Source organism: Cibotium barometz, chromosome 1, assembly GCF_041138505.1.
Source record: "Cibotium barometz isolate CiBa-2024 chromosome 1, ASM4113850v1, whole genome shotgun sequence".
NCBI lineage: Eukaryota > Viridiplantae > Streptophyta > Polypodiopsida > Cyatheales > Cibotiaceae > Cibotium > Cibotium barometz.
In genome coordinates this window covers 65,990,996-66,007,833 of record NC_141046.1, presented here as the reverse complement: position 1 = coordinate 66,007,833, position 16,838 = coordinate 65,990,996, and the positions used below count along the sequence as shown (strand labels likewise).

General features: G+C 41.4%; 1 protein-coding gene across 2 annotated transcripts; it reads right to left on the bottom strand.

The window, feature by feature from the left end:
* Nucleotides 1-9,913: 9,913 nt before the first annotated feature.
* LOC147642337 (phospholipase D alpha 1-like) lies at nt 9,914-13,081 on the bottom strand. Of its 2 annotated transcripts, XM_086805444.1 has the most exons (3): nt 12,765-13,081; nt 10,695-12,675; nt 9,914-10,547 (listed from the first exon to the last, which is right to left on the bottom strand). In XM_086805444.1, the coding sequence occupies exons 1-3, from the start codon at nt 12,864-12,866 to the stop codon at nt 10,108-10,110; spliced, it is 2,523 nt and encodes an 840-aa protein (XP_086661570.1). In that variant the 5' UTR covers nt 12,867-13,081; the 3' UTR covers nt 9,914-10,107. The 2 variants fall into 2 exon arrangements, with proteins under 2 accessions (XP_086661570.1, XP_086661562.1); XM_086805436.1 differs by lacking the exon at nt 12,765-13,081 and having other exon boundaries at nt 10,695-12,687.
* Nucleotides 13,082-16,838: the final 3,757 nt, after the last annotated feature.

Here is a 16,838-nt window from a genome sequence, read left to right as displayed (position 1 = left end):
GAGCTCCTATGTGAGTCTCTTGCTTGTTGGCAGATGTGGAACTCTATGTGATGCAATTAATTTAAAAAATATAGAAAAGTAGATATAAAGATGTAAACTAAAAATTAGACAACTATGAAGAACATATAGAAACAATGAATATGTATAAACACTTTGATATCTCTATTGGCTCAATCGTCATGAAAGAAGATGCACCATGTGCTGGATGCTCTTAATGTGGTACTACACACATCAATCCCCATGTGAGCACCTAGTACTTTGATAGTAGAGAAAAGTACATAGGGTGGGTTTGTAGTAGCAGCTACATGTAGGGCTAGTGCAGGTTGCCTCCCCTGGTCTCCTTGGTCGATGGGCTAGTGCAGTCAACCTACTCCCCCAAGATACACTATGCATATAATTGCTTCACAAAGTAAATGGGGATCTTGCAAGCTATTCGGCATCCTCCCATATGCAGCAACACCACATTGACTATAGATATGTGCCTCTTTTGTACGAGGATGCGAACACCATGAAATAGTTAGGGACTTCCCTGCCCAGGACGCATCCCTTGGCTATTAAGAAAAAGGTCCAATTATGCTCCATCTCTAATGGGTCCAAGCTCACACACCTAACGATATATCAAGCCATCTGATACTAGAGAAATACAGTAGTATGCTATCAACTCATCTACATAAACAAAATTTTGAGGCTATAAAGAGATGAGAGCATCGCCTGCAAGTTTGACTTGATATGTAAAGTAGATGGTGTGTATCTAGCACTCCTAAAGATAGGCGCTAACTAACAATTTATCTTTGCGATGAGGTCCACAATAGAAGAGGGAACCTCTTTGTGTGACTCCATGCTAACACAAATAAGAGAGCCGATGTAAAAAGCCAATGTGACAGGTCCAATGACTAGTGCTAAGTAAACACTAATCTAGCACTAATGAAGCTATAAAACACCACTAATGTTGGATCCAATCACCACTATTGGCACTTTAATTCAAGAGAGGACATAAAGGAAGAGTGAAAAAGTGAAAACAATGTAAGAAAATGAGGAGGAAAAAAAACTTAGGCTTTTATAATCTCATTGGAGATCACATGGCACAACTTTTAGGGTTTGCAAAATGAATGACCGAGATGTATGTGTGGTTTTAGGGTTGGTAAAATAAATGGCTTAAATTTATTTAAAGTATCTTGATTAAGATATATGAACAACTCCGATTACATCCATGTTTCTTGATCAAGATACATGAACGACTGAGATCCTTGCCACATATTGCGATGTATCTCGATCGAGATATATAAACAACTAAGATTACAACCAAATGTTGTCCGATGGTGACCAAACTTTGCAAGAGTGAGGGTGGGATCCACATATACACTCTTACAAAGTTTGATATATATCGGACCACATTTGGATGCAATGTGCATTGGACAGGCCCAATTTTCTGGGGGCTCACTAAAGCCACCACATTGAAAATTGGGCTTTTCCAATGCACATTGCAACCAAATGTGGTCCGATGGTGGCCAAACTTTGCAAGAGTGTATATGTGGACCCCACCTTCACTCTTGCGAAGTTTTTTCACCATCACACCACATTTGGTTGTAATATGCATTGGAAAGGCCTAATTTTTCATGGACTCTGATCAATGCCACTATACATTGAAAATTGTGCCTTTGCAATGCACATTATAACTAAATGTGGTCCGATGGTGATAGCCAAACTTTGCAAGAGTGAGGGTGGGGGGCTCCACATATACACTATTACAAAGTTTTTTCACCATTTGACCATATTTGGTTGTAATGTGCATTGGAAAGGCCCAATTTTCAAGGGGCTCTCTAAGACCATAGAACATTGAAAATTGGGCCTTTCCAACCAAATGTGATCTGATGGTGACCAAAATTTTCAAGAGTGTATATATGGACCCACCCTCACCCTTGAAAATTTTGGTCACTATCATCAGACCACATTTGGTTGCAATATGCATTGGAAAGATGCAATTTTAAGGAGGCTCTCTAAGGCCACAACAAATTGAAAATTGGGCCTTTCCAATGCACATTATAACCAAATGTGATCCGGTAGTGTGAAGATTTTCAAGAGTGAGGGTAGGGTCCACATATACACTCTTACAAATTCTGGTCAGCACATCGGACCCCATTTGGTTATAATGTGTGTTGGATAGACCCAATTTTTAGGGATCTCTCCAAGGCCACAACACATTAAAAATTTGGCCTTTGCAATGCACATTGCAACCAAATGTGGTCCGATGGAGACTAATGTTTAGGGTGGAGTCTACATATACACTCTTAGAAATTTTGGTCACCCCATCAAACCACATTTGGTTGCAATGTGAATTTGGAAAGGCCTAATTTTCAAGGGGTCTATAAGGTTGCTGGGCAACACATTGAAAATCGCTCCTTTCCAACACACATTGTAACCCAATGTGGTGCGATGGTTACCAAACTTTACGAGAGTGTATATGTGGACCTCACCCTCACTCTTGAAAAGTTTGGTCACCTTCGGACCAAATTTGGTTGCAATTTGCATTGGAAAGGCTCAATTTTTAGGGCTCTCTGAGGCAACAACACAATGAAAATTGGGCCTTTCCAATGTGCATTGCAACTAAATGTGGTTCGATAGTGATCACAATCTACAAGAGTTAGGGTTGGGTCCACACATACACTCTTACAAAATTTGGTCACCATTGGACCACATTGGTTACAATGTGCGTTGGAAGGGCCCACTTTTCAAGGGGCTCTCGAAGAGCTCTCTAAGGCCACAACACATTGAAATTTAGACCTTTTCAATGTACATTGCAAATTGGGCCTTCCCAATACACATTGCAACCAAATGTGATCCAATGTTGACCAAACTTTGCAAGAGTAAGGTTGGGGTCCATATATACACTCTTGTAAAGTCTGGTCACCCCCATCAGACTACATTTGGTTGCAATGTGCATTAGAAAGACCCAATTTTTAGGTAGCTCTCTAAGGCTACAACGCATTGAAAATTGGGCCTTTCCAATGCACATTATAACCAACTATGATCCAATGGTAACCAAACTTTGCAAGAGTGAGGATGGGGTGCATATATACACTCTTACAAAGTTTGGTCAGCATCTGATCTCATTTGGTTGCAATGTACATTGAAAAGGCCTAATTTTTAGGAGTAGCACACAAACTATGGCTTGCATCACTCAAAAGTTCTTTTGCTAATCTTAAGGCGAGGGCATGCATCCACAAACTAAGTATATAGCTTAATTTGACTCACCTCAAGAAAGCAAGGTCCATGTTCGTAAATGCACCCTTTGAGACTCTTTTTCACAATGCTTTCTTGAACACTGGCAAAGCTCTACAATTCTTCTTCCAAAATTTCTCTAGAAGTGCCTTGGTGCTATCGTTAATCAAACAATTGCACCTAGGAAAACGCCCACTAGAAGCCCACAATATCTCATCATTGTAATGAAAGGGGCTTGGGTTTGAACATAAGGGGAGCCCATGGGCATGGATATGATCGGGCAAGTATGGGGGCCCAACATTAATGTGTAAAAAGTTGGGCAAGTATATAAGTGAAAAAAGGTGGGCAAGTATATAAGTAAAAAGGTGGGCAAGTATATAAGTGAAAAAATTGTAATGACATCTAATTATTTTGACTAATTAAATCATCCTTCTTGGAGCTCCAAGCTTCTATGGCTATGGGGGTACTCCCTTGAGTGCATGTGGTACTCCATCATGAGTGCATGTGGTACTCCATTATCAGTGCATTCTCTTTCTTTCTCTCCCCATCATTACAGTGGTATCAGAGGCTTGTCTTTGATCTAATTTTCTAAAATTTTTTAAAAATTTTGCATTGTCTTGATCTTCCTTGAGTTTCTTGAAAATTTTCTTGATTTTCTTAATTTTTTTGATTTCTTGATCAAGAAATGGCACATGGGGATTCCCCTTATGTTCAAACCCAAGCCCCTTTCATTACAATGATGAGATGACATGGTACATGTGGGTGATGCTCCATTAGGTGAGGATCGACATGGTCAAAATGTGGCACCACATTCCATTGTTGAACTTGGGCAAAGAAATTTCCTTGATTTTTGAATTCATCTAAGTTTTTAGGGGCTATGGGTCACTGTGGACCAAAATTCGGGGTAGCCGCTCCAAAAGTTGAAGAGCATGACCAAAATTTGGGGAAAGTTATTGCTAATTAAGATTAGTTACCTTAATCAAAATGTTTATGCTTTTCTCTCTCTTATCTCCTCATGTTGATCCCTTGAGAAATAGGGTTTCTTCATATTTGAACCATTACCCAGGGTTTCAATCATGTTCTTCCTAATCAAAAATCAAGGTTGATTAATGGCCGGGAGTCACTGCATCACGTATCCTACAAATGAGACAACAAGTTTCCGGTTTCGTTATCATTTGGATGGTCAACCTCACATAGTTGACGTTTAGCTAAAAGTCAAAACAGAGAAGTATAGGGGGTGATCAAAGTGGTGATTCAGGGTGATAGGAGTGTTCATCTCATCAAGGCGAGTGCGACAAACTAAAGAACTCCTAATTTGGTTGCCGTTTGCTATACTAACCACTTGGTAGCATGGGAAATTGTGAAAGGCCATCGAGAGCTCAAGCACAAGTGCCCGTGTGGTGGAAGAGAACCAAGTTCAAGATGATGCCAATGAGGTGGTTCGTGATGACATGGTACATGTGGGTGATGCTCCATTAGGTGAGGATCGACATGGTCAAAATGTGGCACCACATTCCATTGTTGAACTTGGGCAAAGCTCAAGGGCAATGCAACAAGAAAGGGTACCTCTACATGACATTAGTGGGCAAATAGTGAATGAAGGAATACCGGTGCACACTAGTGGACATGATCAAACCTCATTAGGGAACATCACTTTGGATATGTTAAGGATTGCTCTCACTGATGCAATTAAGGATGCACAAAGAGATGCCCAAAAGGAGGTGCTCTACATGTGATGCATCAAATGTTGGACAAGATGGATGAAAGGTTTGCAACTATTGAAGATCGGATTTTAGGTGTACAAAGGGGTGTGGACAGGTTTGACCGTGCACCAAATCCACATGGAAATCTTGGTGGTATGCAAGGAAAGTCAAATATTCCTTCAAGAGACCATCAAAGTGGGCATGTTTCGGGTTCTAGGCTTGGAAAGCAGCCTATAGTTTTGGATCCTATGGAGGGATCTTCAAGGGGTGTTTACAATGTGAGTGGGAGATGGGATATACCACACACTACCCATGGACGTTCTACATTGGAATCACCAAGGGTCAAAGATGTGAAGTACAAGATTACACTTCGCAAGTTCAAAGGGGTGAACACAACCACCGAAGAATTGGAGGAATGGATTAGCAAGATGGGAGATGTACTTTCCATTATATCCCCGTGAAGAGGAAGACAAAGTACAATTTGCTGTGTTGCATTTAAAAGATTATGCCCATTCACGGTGGTGGTTTACTCAACATGAGGGTATGCATTTTGGAAACTTGGGAGGCATTCAAGGATGCCATGTTTCAAAACTTCACATCTCCATTGGAACACGCGCAATTGTGGTGGCGCAATGGTATGATTTGGAGAAAAAGGGAAGTTCTGTCAAAGATTATAATAAACAATTTAGGAAGCTTTCCATGTTTGTTGGGGGAATAAATGAGAACAACAAAATGGTGAAATACATACATGGATTGAAATCATCACTTGGAGCTAATGTGAAGGCTCAAAGACCTCAAACTTTTCAAGATGCCACGTATCATGCAGAGGTCTTTGAATCTAAGTATAAGGTGGGTGTTGCAAATAGATGGAATGCGGGATCAACTAAGCCATCTACTTGAAGCCCAAATGCAGTAAAATGGCCAACTTCTATCTCTTCAACACCTTATGTACCTCGTGCAAACTTCACTCCAACTTCTACTCCCATACAACGATATCCTAGTGTGTATGGATGGCTTGTTGCAAGAGTACAAAGATGTGTTTGAAGCACCTAAATGCCTGCCACACATACTAGATAAGTCGACCACGCCATAGAGCTTGAGAAGGATGCAAAACCAGTTAATACGCCTTCTTATAGGCTTTCAAAGGTTGAGTGAGAAGAGGTGGCAAAGCAAGTGGAAGAGCTGTTGGAAATGGGATTCATACAACCAAGCCAATCACCTTTTGACTCACCCATTTTGTTGGTGAAGACAAAGGATGGATCTTATAGAATGTGCATCGATTATAGGGATCTCAACAAGATCACTATAAAGAATCGATATCCCATTCCAAGGATTGATGATTTACTTGATGAATTGAAAGGAGAAAAATATTTATCCAAGATAGATCTCAAGTACGGGTATTATCAAATAAGGATAAAAGATGGTGATGAGTTTAAGATGACATTTCGCACTGTGAATGGGGTCTATTTCAATTCATGGTTATGCCTTTTGGATTATCAAATGTCCTGGCCACATTTCGAGCTCTCAAGAACAAAGTTTTGAAGCCATTCCTCTACAAATCAATGCCTATCAATTGTTGTTACCTTCTACTACAAGGATCCACAATGTGTTTCATGTGTCACATTTGAAGAAGTATGTGGGACCTCAATTGGAAGTGATTGATGAATTGCCTCCTATGGATGAAGAGGGAATGATTCAATATGTGGCGGAGATGGTGATTGCAATGAGGGAAAGACACCTTCGTAATAGGTCTATTGTTGAGTACCTTGTGAAGTGGAGAGGCTTGCCTAATGAAGAAGCTTCTTGGCAGTGTGACACAAAATTGGAGGTTTGTTTTGGTCACTTCTTAAGATCATGTGTTGAAGAAGGAAGAAGAGATTTTGGTGTTAAATGAGAAAAAGAGACAATCTCACTTCCTATCTCCCTAGAGTAAAACAAAGATATAGACATTGAAAGTGAGGTTGTAATTCATAGATGGAAATAGAAATGGCTCAGGGGAAGCATTAATTTGGGCTAACTGATCAGCCCCAAAAGCAAGGCCAATTCTCTACTGGAAGAAAATCTTTCAGCTTAGCACTATGTGAATAGAGGTGAAAGGGGTGTATTGATATAACTCATTTGGATGTATTGGACGATTTGGACACAACATTGGGAAGTAAATAGTAGTAGAAATAGAATACAAATGATTTAAATACATAGGGTTTCACATGGGCAAGATGATTAAGAGGAAATAATTGTGATTAAGGAGGGATGACCAAATATGCAAAAAAAAGCAAAAAACAGAGAACTTATGTTTGCAATCCTTATGGCTGCACTCAAATTAGACCACATATATGCGTAGAGCTCAAAGAGAGCTTTGCGCCGCCTATATAAAAACTTTTGAAAATGGACAACTGGGCGGAAAGTTATGGGCATTTTACTAATGGCATAGAAAGTTGTTAAAAAATGACTTTAAGCTAGCAATTTTGGGAGAGAGATTTTGCTCATCATTTTAACATGATATGGAATAATTGATTACACATATGGAAAGAGTATTGAAAGAGATTTCTAGCCATATAAACAATTTTAGAAAAGATCACCCAGAAAAGAGTAATTACCAATAGAAAGTAGGGATTAAAACCACCAAAACTGCATTCCTCTTTGCATTTGAGACTCCAACTTAGCAAAGTCCTTGCCTTTCATCTCGTTCATGGTACAAACAAGAGAGTAAGGGTTAACATTGGGTAGTGGATGAGGCAAATCTACCCATGGTTCCCAAAGTCTTTCCACATGCTCATTACCGCTAAAACCATTGGTACCTCCAAAGGAGGGCGCCAATAAGGCAAGGGCTACCTTGAGAAGGCATAAGCCCACCGAGATAATAACTCCTTATCTCCCTTAGTTTGGATCATCCAATCTTAGGGTAAGGCCTTGGGAGCTAATGCTAAGTAAGCCTACATATGCAAAGAGAGTATCTTGGGAAGATGATTAAGAGAATTGGGAGAGTGATAATGACACAAGAATGCTCAAAAGCTCAATTGTGGAGGCTTTACTCATTGGTTTGAAAGGGAGAGGACTCCTTTTATAGATGGAAAAGTGACCCCTAGGCTCACCTTGTTTACAAGTTACAATTGTAGAATCCTTCCACCTCCTATGACACATGTGAGGAGGTCACATGAAATGTCTCTTTAGGCAAAGTCTTTTTTCTAATTTTTAATTTGGAGATCTTTGACTAAAGATACTTGCATGAGACAAGGTTGTAGCCAAGTTGGCACCTATGTGGCATTTTCACTTTACAAATATCAAAAGGCTCCTTATCCATGTAGGATTTCTAGAAGAATCTTCCCTAATTATACACCTACACACCCTTCTCCACATGCCTTCCACATGCTAGCTTGTGGCAAATAGCATTTAAATATTACAAAGGTGAGCCATGCATACATTTAGGCCCACTTTTATTTCCCACATCACTCACCAGTACAACCATACCAAAGCATTTATAGAACATACTTGGTATTTACAACAATGACACATCCACACATTACACAAACTTTAGGAAATGCAAAATATTGATGAGAGATGCCGTCAGGGTAGCCACCAAGCTGCCGCCATGATGTCATTTTATTATAGGCCTGCCGTAATCTTCTTGGACAAGCTTCCACCTTATTACCATTGCAAAGCCACAAAACTATATACAAGGTTGAAAATGAAAGATATTATTTTTTCATGTCATAGCAGCCCAAAGGCTTCATGAAAGACCACCCGGAGCTTCTACAAGCAATGAATCATAGTGGATAAAGTGGTAAAGCTGTATGGTGTCTTTGGACAGCTATTTGCATGAAGGGTGCCATTGCTGTAAATTTACTATATGGACAGCCATGGCCATTGATGTGCTTCACCACTCATCAGTCAAAGTTCAACAAGACTCCGTGGGCTTATGGACATCATAGAGAGCAGTCCAAATGTACATCAAATAAGTGGACATCTCTTTGGGGAGTTCTATTGTGTGAGACACTTTTGGAATTGTAACAAATGTACTTCTGCATTCATGAGGGAAGTCAAGAAGATTCTCAACATCCCATACATTACTCCATACATGGTTTCGAGGACGAAAGGATGGTGATTCCTAAAAAGGGGAAGAATGTTATGACCCTTACACGTGGCAATACGTGGGATGTGTACACACCAATATATGGGATTTACATGCCAGTAATGCGTGGGACACACAGGTGTTGTGTGGAAAAACCAATGGCGGCATATTATTGCACATCACTGATTATATTAATAACTGTGAATGGGTAATGTTCACCGGTGACAATTGTAGGCCAAAGACCCAGTGATGTGTAGCATGGGGGTACCAGCATGGACATAGGGGGCATGTGAGTATGGAGTGTGGCCGGTAAGGTACACACTAGATGCCTCAGGTCATTGGTATATATGAAGGTTGGGTGATTAAACATGGTATGCCAAGCCAGGTTTATTTTTGGTATTCTTGAGTTCTTCTTCTCTCTCACGTTTTTTGCATGAAGCTTGAATTAGAGATCTAAAGCTTCTTACATGGAAGCCTCATAGTATGCACACATACTATCCTCTTTAACACGTTGAAGACCATGAAGAATACTACCTTCTTTAAGTAACACATAAGTTATGAGATGATAAAGCTACCCATATGGAAATTTTTTCCTTGAGAAGCTCATTAAAAGTGGCTTCACCGAATCTTACCCTTCATTATGTTGCCCTTTAAGGGTGCATGTACCCATACTGCCCAATTTAACACCTTGAGGTCCATGAAAAATACCAAAATAAAAGATTAGGCTCACATAGTACTTGATTTCCCATGTGTGTGTGTGTGTGTGAGAGAGAGAGAGAGACAGAGAGAGAGAGAGAGAGAGAGGTCTACTACATATAATGCTAGAGTTAGTTCAAACAAATATGAAAAATAACTTCATGGAAGTTTGTTCACTACATCAGCTTCATCAACTCAAGGAAGGCATTTGATGAGAACCATTAAGGTGTTCACAATCTTGAAAAACTCTTGGCATTAGCATCCTAAAAAATAGATAAAAGGCTTTCAATAATGCTTTATAAAGCATGTCTTTATCACAAATCCTAGTATTATTGAAGAATCCAAAAATGTTTGTGAGCAAGACCATCCCAAAAGAATCCAAAAATGTTTGTGAGCAAGACCATCCCAAAAGAAATGACATCATACAGTAAGAAGGGGGGGTAGTGTGGCTGTATGTGTTCCTAAGACTCGAGCTTTGGTATCAGGAAAGGTCTCATAGCCAAAGAGGGATTTCAAATCACCATTGGACTCGATGGTTATGGGATATGGCAATAGATGACCATGCATATCAACGGGGGTATTTTGAGTGTAGAGGTTCCATAGATGTTGCGATGTTGCTTGAACCTTGCTAATGCACTCTATGCTTTCCGGGTGCAAGAAGTCATCATGAAGCTCCCCGAGATGTTCATACCAGAGAGAAAGACGAAAGCCATGGACTTGTCCTCTAGGTCGTTTTGCAATTGTTTCATTAACAAGATGGTGTGGCTGATAGGCGCCCATCGCAATCTCAGAGTCGCGAGCACCATCCATGGAACGTTGGTTACAATTGGCAGAACCAACGATAATATATTCATCATCGACTGCAAAAATGCATACACACAATATGAGTATGTAATGTCAATCTATATCTAAGGTCACAACTTATACCATCTTAAACTTAAAATTCATTATTAATACCATCCAAGCTAGAGCCTAGTTGGGATCGCACAAGGCAATGAAATATTTACCAATCATGGTCTTGGCATGCACATAAATCATGAATCGCCGTTGACGTTGAGCAATAGCGTAGTGTGAGCCTTGCCTCGGAGCGTCAGTAGGTTTGTATTCGTCTGGGTTACTAACTTCTCGGTTGCCCAAGCAGAAGAAGTTGAGGTAGTCGGTGGGCTTTGCCTGGCCGCCCATCCCTTTGGCCTGGAGCGCTCTTGCGATTCTCTTGTACATCATCTCCATGGTCATGCTCTGCCAGTGTAGAATGTCTTGGACGCTGGAGCTCTCGGGCACCCCCTCCGGCCACATGGGGACCACAATGTAGACTGCGAATCTCTCTCCTGCCTCGATCTTGCTCACTATTTTGAGGGTGAGTTCCATGGGGATGAGCTGCAAGGCTCCGGAGTCTTTGTGCGCGCTCCAGGAAGCGGCGCCTCCCACGAAGTACTGATTTTCCATGTAAATGAAGTGTTTGGCGCGCCGGATCGCGCAAATGTAAGCGTCTTGAATGCTGCGATCTATGGTATGCTCCTTGCCGGAAACTAGCCCCATGGCGGCGGCGATGTCAGGGTTCTGAGGGAACCCAACAACGCCTCCTTCATCGATAGATCGAAAGATTTGCGCATTCCAGGCTTCTTCATCATCCTCTGCTATGATTTCTGTAGGCGGCCTGAGAACACTGATCTCTTTGACGTTCAGGAGGGCGCCTCTCTTGCCTTGGCGTAGCCATCGCTGCTCGAAGTTGTAGAGGATGTCCCATGCGCAGGGGCCTTCCACCATGGCGTGCACATCGTGCCACGGCTCCCGCGGCCCGCCCAGCTTGGGAGAAGCCCCATCGAAGTTGGTCTGGTGAAAATCGTCCTTGTGGGCGGGCGTGCCCAGCGTGCCGAAGAGGGAGTGGGATTGCGTGTCGTAGCGTCCGTCGCAGAGGTCGATCCCGCCCACGAAGCCAACCAGCTTGCGGGCGCCGCCCACCTTCTCTGCATCTTCTCCTCCTGATGCTTCTCCTTCTTCCTTGTCTTCTGAGAGAGCCACGTCCACCACCACGGCCTTCTGGTGGTGTGTGAACATCAGACCCGTCTTTACTCCTTGTACTAGGCTGGACCCGTCGTCCGGATTGCGAGGACACAGCACGCATTGCACCTTCGTGCCGGCAAAGTAAGCCTCCGTGTTCTCGTCATGCGTGTGCATGATCCCTGTCGTTTTTATACTCAGCACGTTCACTGACGTCCGGTCATCCCACACCAACAACAACACTCGAACGCCCTCCTCGCTCTTCCTCTTCAACAGGTCCCCAAGTGTCACCCCTTCCGCCCCCGGAATCATCCTCTCCATGTCTCTCACCAGTGTTATTTTAGTGTAAACTGACCATCCTACTATGTAAATCAAGTGCCTAGCTCCTGCAATGGCCTTGTATAGATCCTCCCAGCATCTGGTTGCCTCGTAGAGACGGTCCCCATCTAGAGCTATCGGCGGCATGAAGCCCTCCGCCATGTGGGCGTCTTGGTAGAGGCGTATTCTGTTACCCCTTTCTTGCCTGAAGTAGCTGTAATGGACGCCTGACATTGAGTTGATAAGGCCACCCCCCCAACAGACATAGGGGTCATCCTCCACCTTCACAAACTGCAGCCTAACCAAGATCTTGCCCCTTACTTTGCTGCAATCATGGTTGATGCAGAGGTCGTACCAACCCTCTATGATCTGTCCGGACAGCAGCTCGCTGGGCGGGATGTGGGCTCTGCCCAGCACCACGGATCCGATGGGCAGATCGTCTTTCACACTGATGGTCAGGCCCTCATTAGCCGCCACCTCATCAAAGGCACAGAACACGTGGAACGATTCGTTCCACGTCGGGTGGAAGGGTGCATGCCTGACCACACGTGTTTTCGCAATCCTGGCAACCCCAAAGTCCATCGTGGCATAGAGCTTGCTCAAGCCTTTGCCGATGTGGAGAAACTCTTGAATCTCCTCAATGATTTGCCGATCATAGCACATACAAAGCTGCATACGATCATCATCATCACCAGCATGCCTAAACCATGGTAAATGTTGCAAAATAATCAAAGCCATGTATTAAAATTGCTCCTTACGTTTTGCCAAAAGGGATGAATTCGACGGTGCTCATTGATAATATCAGCGGCCTCGCATATGGTTGCAAGGAGAACTCCGTGAAAAACCAAAGTTTCGCCCATGATCCTTGAGCAAAGATGTTAAGGCAAGATAACGACGAAGTAAGGAGCTACTAATTGTTGAAAGCTGCGTTATATTGAAGGCACTGCAATGCATTAATGAGAAGGTAATGGGTAGAGGGAGGAGGGTTTGTTGAGAAGCCATATACTAATGCGGATCTGGCGTTGATGTAGTCAAAGGGCCGTCTTTGAATTCTTATCCTCAGAGAGAAGCCAACATGTTCCTGCTCATTGACTCCACAAGGCAAGCACAGTACAGACGCTTTTTTTTTATTGTCTTATAGTTAAAGTATTTCAAATTTTCATGTCTCCACAATCGAATCTAGAAGATGAAGGCATACCACGTTTCTTGCGTGAGTGACTTAGAAACGCAATATCATTAATATAAAAGTCGCCTAAAGAAGGACCCATGAGCGAGATTGGAAGTTCTCCCGTACGAAACGTTCCACGTCAATCAATGTATCTTTTTGCGTTTTTTTGTACCCCGGTCCCCCCCACTGGCCTGTATAAAAGCATTTTTCTAAAACCCGTCAAAATAACCGGTCTTCTAGGCTAAGTTTGCGTATTTTGTCCGTATTTTAACTAAAAACTAGTAAAATTTGGATCGTTTTTTTTTAAGTGCTCGATATATTTCCAGCCCGTTTTCTCAAATTTCTGTGGGTAAAAACTTCGGCTTCACTCTCGAATGAAGCGTGAAAAATTTGAAGAAAATAGCCATACTTTATTGGATTTTCTACACCCACCTCTACTCCTTGTTGAGAGTCGACTCTTTCGTCGGCAAATTTTTCAAGGTGAGGCACTCTCCCGAAGAGAGTATAAAGACTTTTTTACATTAACTTCTCTCACGAATTGTGAGACATTTCACTAATTATCATAATCTGACTTCAAAACAGTAGCCAAATAATCTCATGCCAAACTATTCCTTACCCAAATCAAACATACATTTCATTTTGTCAATGATATGCTCTTATTAGGGCTAACTAGCTACACACATTAATTAATTAATCAACCTCGTTTTACGAGCTCAATTAATTAATTAAGGTTATAAGGTTTAAACCACCATCGCTTATTCATAGCTTTTGGTTTTTTTTTAAAACAACCAAGCTGGATCGCTCTCTCTTGGTTGCAGACAACGTAAGGCGAATCTCTCTCTCTCGACCACAGCCTCAAAATGGTCTCAACCTCTTTCCATTTTATTGCCACACCTGAGAGGTGGTTTAAGGAAGGATCCGGAGGAAACCGTGAGAATTCAATTTTTTGTTTAACCTCCCATCTTCACACCTTACACTCTAAGGTCACGTCCCATTTCTCACTCCTAAGGTTATACTGCCTCAACAAATTAATTAATTGCCAAAAAAAATTGGCACCCAATCAGGTCCCAAAACGTTTTTTTGGTGGGCATTAATTAATTTGTGTACTTTTGGTAGGTTTGATTAATATTATTTAGATTTGAGAAGGTTTGGTTGGAGGCACCAAAATCTTGAGTCGAAAATGGAAATGGTGTTGGGGTCCACGGTGTTGGGGTCCACGTGCTTTCTATTTTTGGGGAAAGGAAAATCTAAGCAATGTTGAATGTCCAAAACCTACGTACACGTTTCTCTCCGCAGTACACCCTTCTCTCCCTCTCTTGTAGCATAACTCTCTCTCCTGTGTCTCTCTAGTCGCAAACCCCTCTCTCATAGCATGATTTTGTCTCTCTCTCCCCAATTTGTCTCTCTGTAGTCACCAACATGTCGAGGAGTTTTGTGTTTGTAGGAGAGGAGGTGGTAGGTGTGTGGGAGGAGATGAGGTGGCAGGCGGGAGATGACGTACAGTCGTAGGAGGTGCTTCTATCTTAGGAGAGGCACTTCACTCGCATGACTATACGTGGTAGTTGCTAGGAGCAGAGGATCTCGTAGGCGAGAGCATACACTCTTCGGGTGACGAGCTGATTAGTAGCACCCTTAGGTTCTAGTAAGGGTGCTATTAATTAATGCCATGTCACTGGCACTAATTAATAGCACCCTCAACAAAAAGGGTGAATAAGCACCCTCAACAAAAATTTGGCACCCATATTAGGCTTCAAACTAAAACTATGCTCTCATTACTCAACAACTCACTAGGGCTAGTTGCTTACCCCACAATTTAGCCTATTGTCAGTATACATTGTTTTTTATTGATCATGTGTGTTCTTTGGAAGGCCTAACTTATGTATCATCGCAAAGTTGTCATTGTTTTTTATTGATCATGTGCACTTCTTGAGAAGGCCTAATTTATATATCATCGCAAAGTTGTTCATGGTTCTTCTACTTCATACTTTTGTTTTGCACTCCTTACATGTATATGTTACCCTTAGAATTCATTTCCTCTGCATCTATCCCTTACTTGTGAAAGTCCAAATTGCCAAATCTTTCAAAGGGAAAACTTAGGTTAAGGAGGGGAATTAGGAATAGAAAAGTGAGTGGATATAAGGTTTTGAGAAGCAGAGAGACACCCTCCACACACTTGGAAGGTCACGAGAAGAAAAAAGTTGAGGCTTGAGACACACACTTGGAAGGTGAGGAGAAGAAAAAAGTTGAGACTTGGGACACCCCCTCAAAGTAGACTTGGGAGACAAGAGGATTTTGCTCTTAAAAGGCTTGGATGGGAGTGGCAAAAGACACACACACACACACACACACTCAAAGTCTTGCATAAAGTATTCATAAAGGATTTTCCTCTCAAAAGGCTTGGAGGGGAGTGGTAAAACACACACACACACACACACACACACACACACACACACACACTCAAAGTCCCGCATAAAGTATTCACAAGCAAAACTCCACATTTTAGGGTGAACCATTTTTGAAAACTAATTCATAAGAAAAACTCCACATTTTGGGTTGGACCATTTTTAGAAACTACATAGTTAATGGCACTTATTCCAGAACACAACTCCAATAGATCAATTGAAATTAGTAGAGTGATTAGGAGAGTTAAGAGATAAAAAACCAAAAAATTACATTATAAGTTTCAAATAGATTTTCATTGAGCACAAAATCAAAATCCTCGTGTTTAAGAGACCCAATCTAGATGTAAAAAATCTAGATAAGTAATCTAGATAGGAAAAAATCAGTAAAATAACTTACAAGATCAATTATGTTGGTCACCGCATTTTCACACCATGAAGTCTTGCATTTTCATGCTATGAAAATTCACCTCAATTTTCATGATTGTGAAAATCCTCCTATTATTTTTGCATGGATATTGAGGATTGCAGTGCTAATTAGACCTTAACCCTAGATAACCTATCAAAAAAAAATTAGTCCATGCAAAAAATAATTATCATGCTATGAGAATTCACAAGTCATGTAAATTATTTTCACAGCATGAAAATCAATTATAAAAAGAAACCGTGTGAAAAAAAACCATAAATTATTATGAAAATGATTTTCATGCCATGAAGATCAATGAAAATAGTGTTCATGGCATGAAAATCATCGTACAAATGGATTTTCACAAAATGACAATCTATGATGGCTCGAAATTGGTAAGGGTTTGCATTTACATATTGAAGAGTAACCCTTAAGTTGGTTTTCACGTCATGAAGATTAGCCGTGAGTTTTTACGCCATTAGTAAGACCCCATGCTAGATTTTCATGACACTGTAAAGATCCCATGTGTGATTTTTTGTTGTAAAAATCTAAGCACCCTAAGAAATTGACACCTTGTACATCTTTCAAAGGTTAAGAAGGGGGATTAGAAGAGAAAAAGTGAGTGGAAAGAAGGTTTCGAGAAGTGAGGAGAGACCCTCCACACACTTGGAAGGTGAGGAGATAAAATAGTTGAGACTTGAGACACCCCCTCAAAGTGGAGACAAGGGGATTTTCCTATCAAAAGGTTCCAAAGGAGGGTAGTGGGAAAAAGAAAAAAGAAAAACCAAAGTCACGCATAAAGTATTCATAAGAAAAACTTCACATTTTGGTTAAACCATTTTTTAAACACTAATTCACA

What these genes read in the sequence shown, in the direction of transcription:
- LOC147642337 (XM_086805444.1), bottom strand. Translation starts at nt 12,866, where the DNA reads ATGGGCGAAACTTTGGTTTTTCACGGAGTTCTCCTTGCAACCATATGC. An exon ending in TTCATCCCTTTTGGCAAAAC is followed by an intron (nt 12,676 to 12,764) that starts GTAAGGAGCAAT and finishes GATCGTATGCAG; the next exon opens with CTTTGTATGTGCTATGATCG. An exon ending in GCATGCCAAGACCATGATTG is followed by an intron (nt 10,548 to 10,694) that starts GTAAATATTTCA and finishes GCATTTTTGCAG; the next exon opens with TCGATGATGAATATATTATC.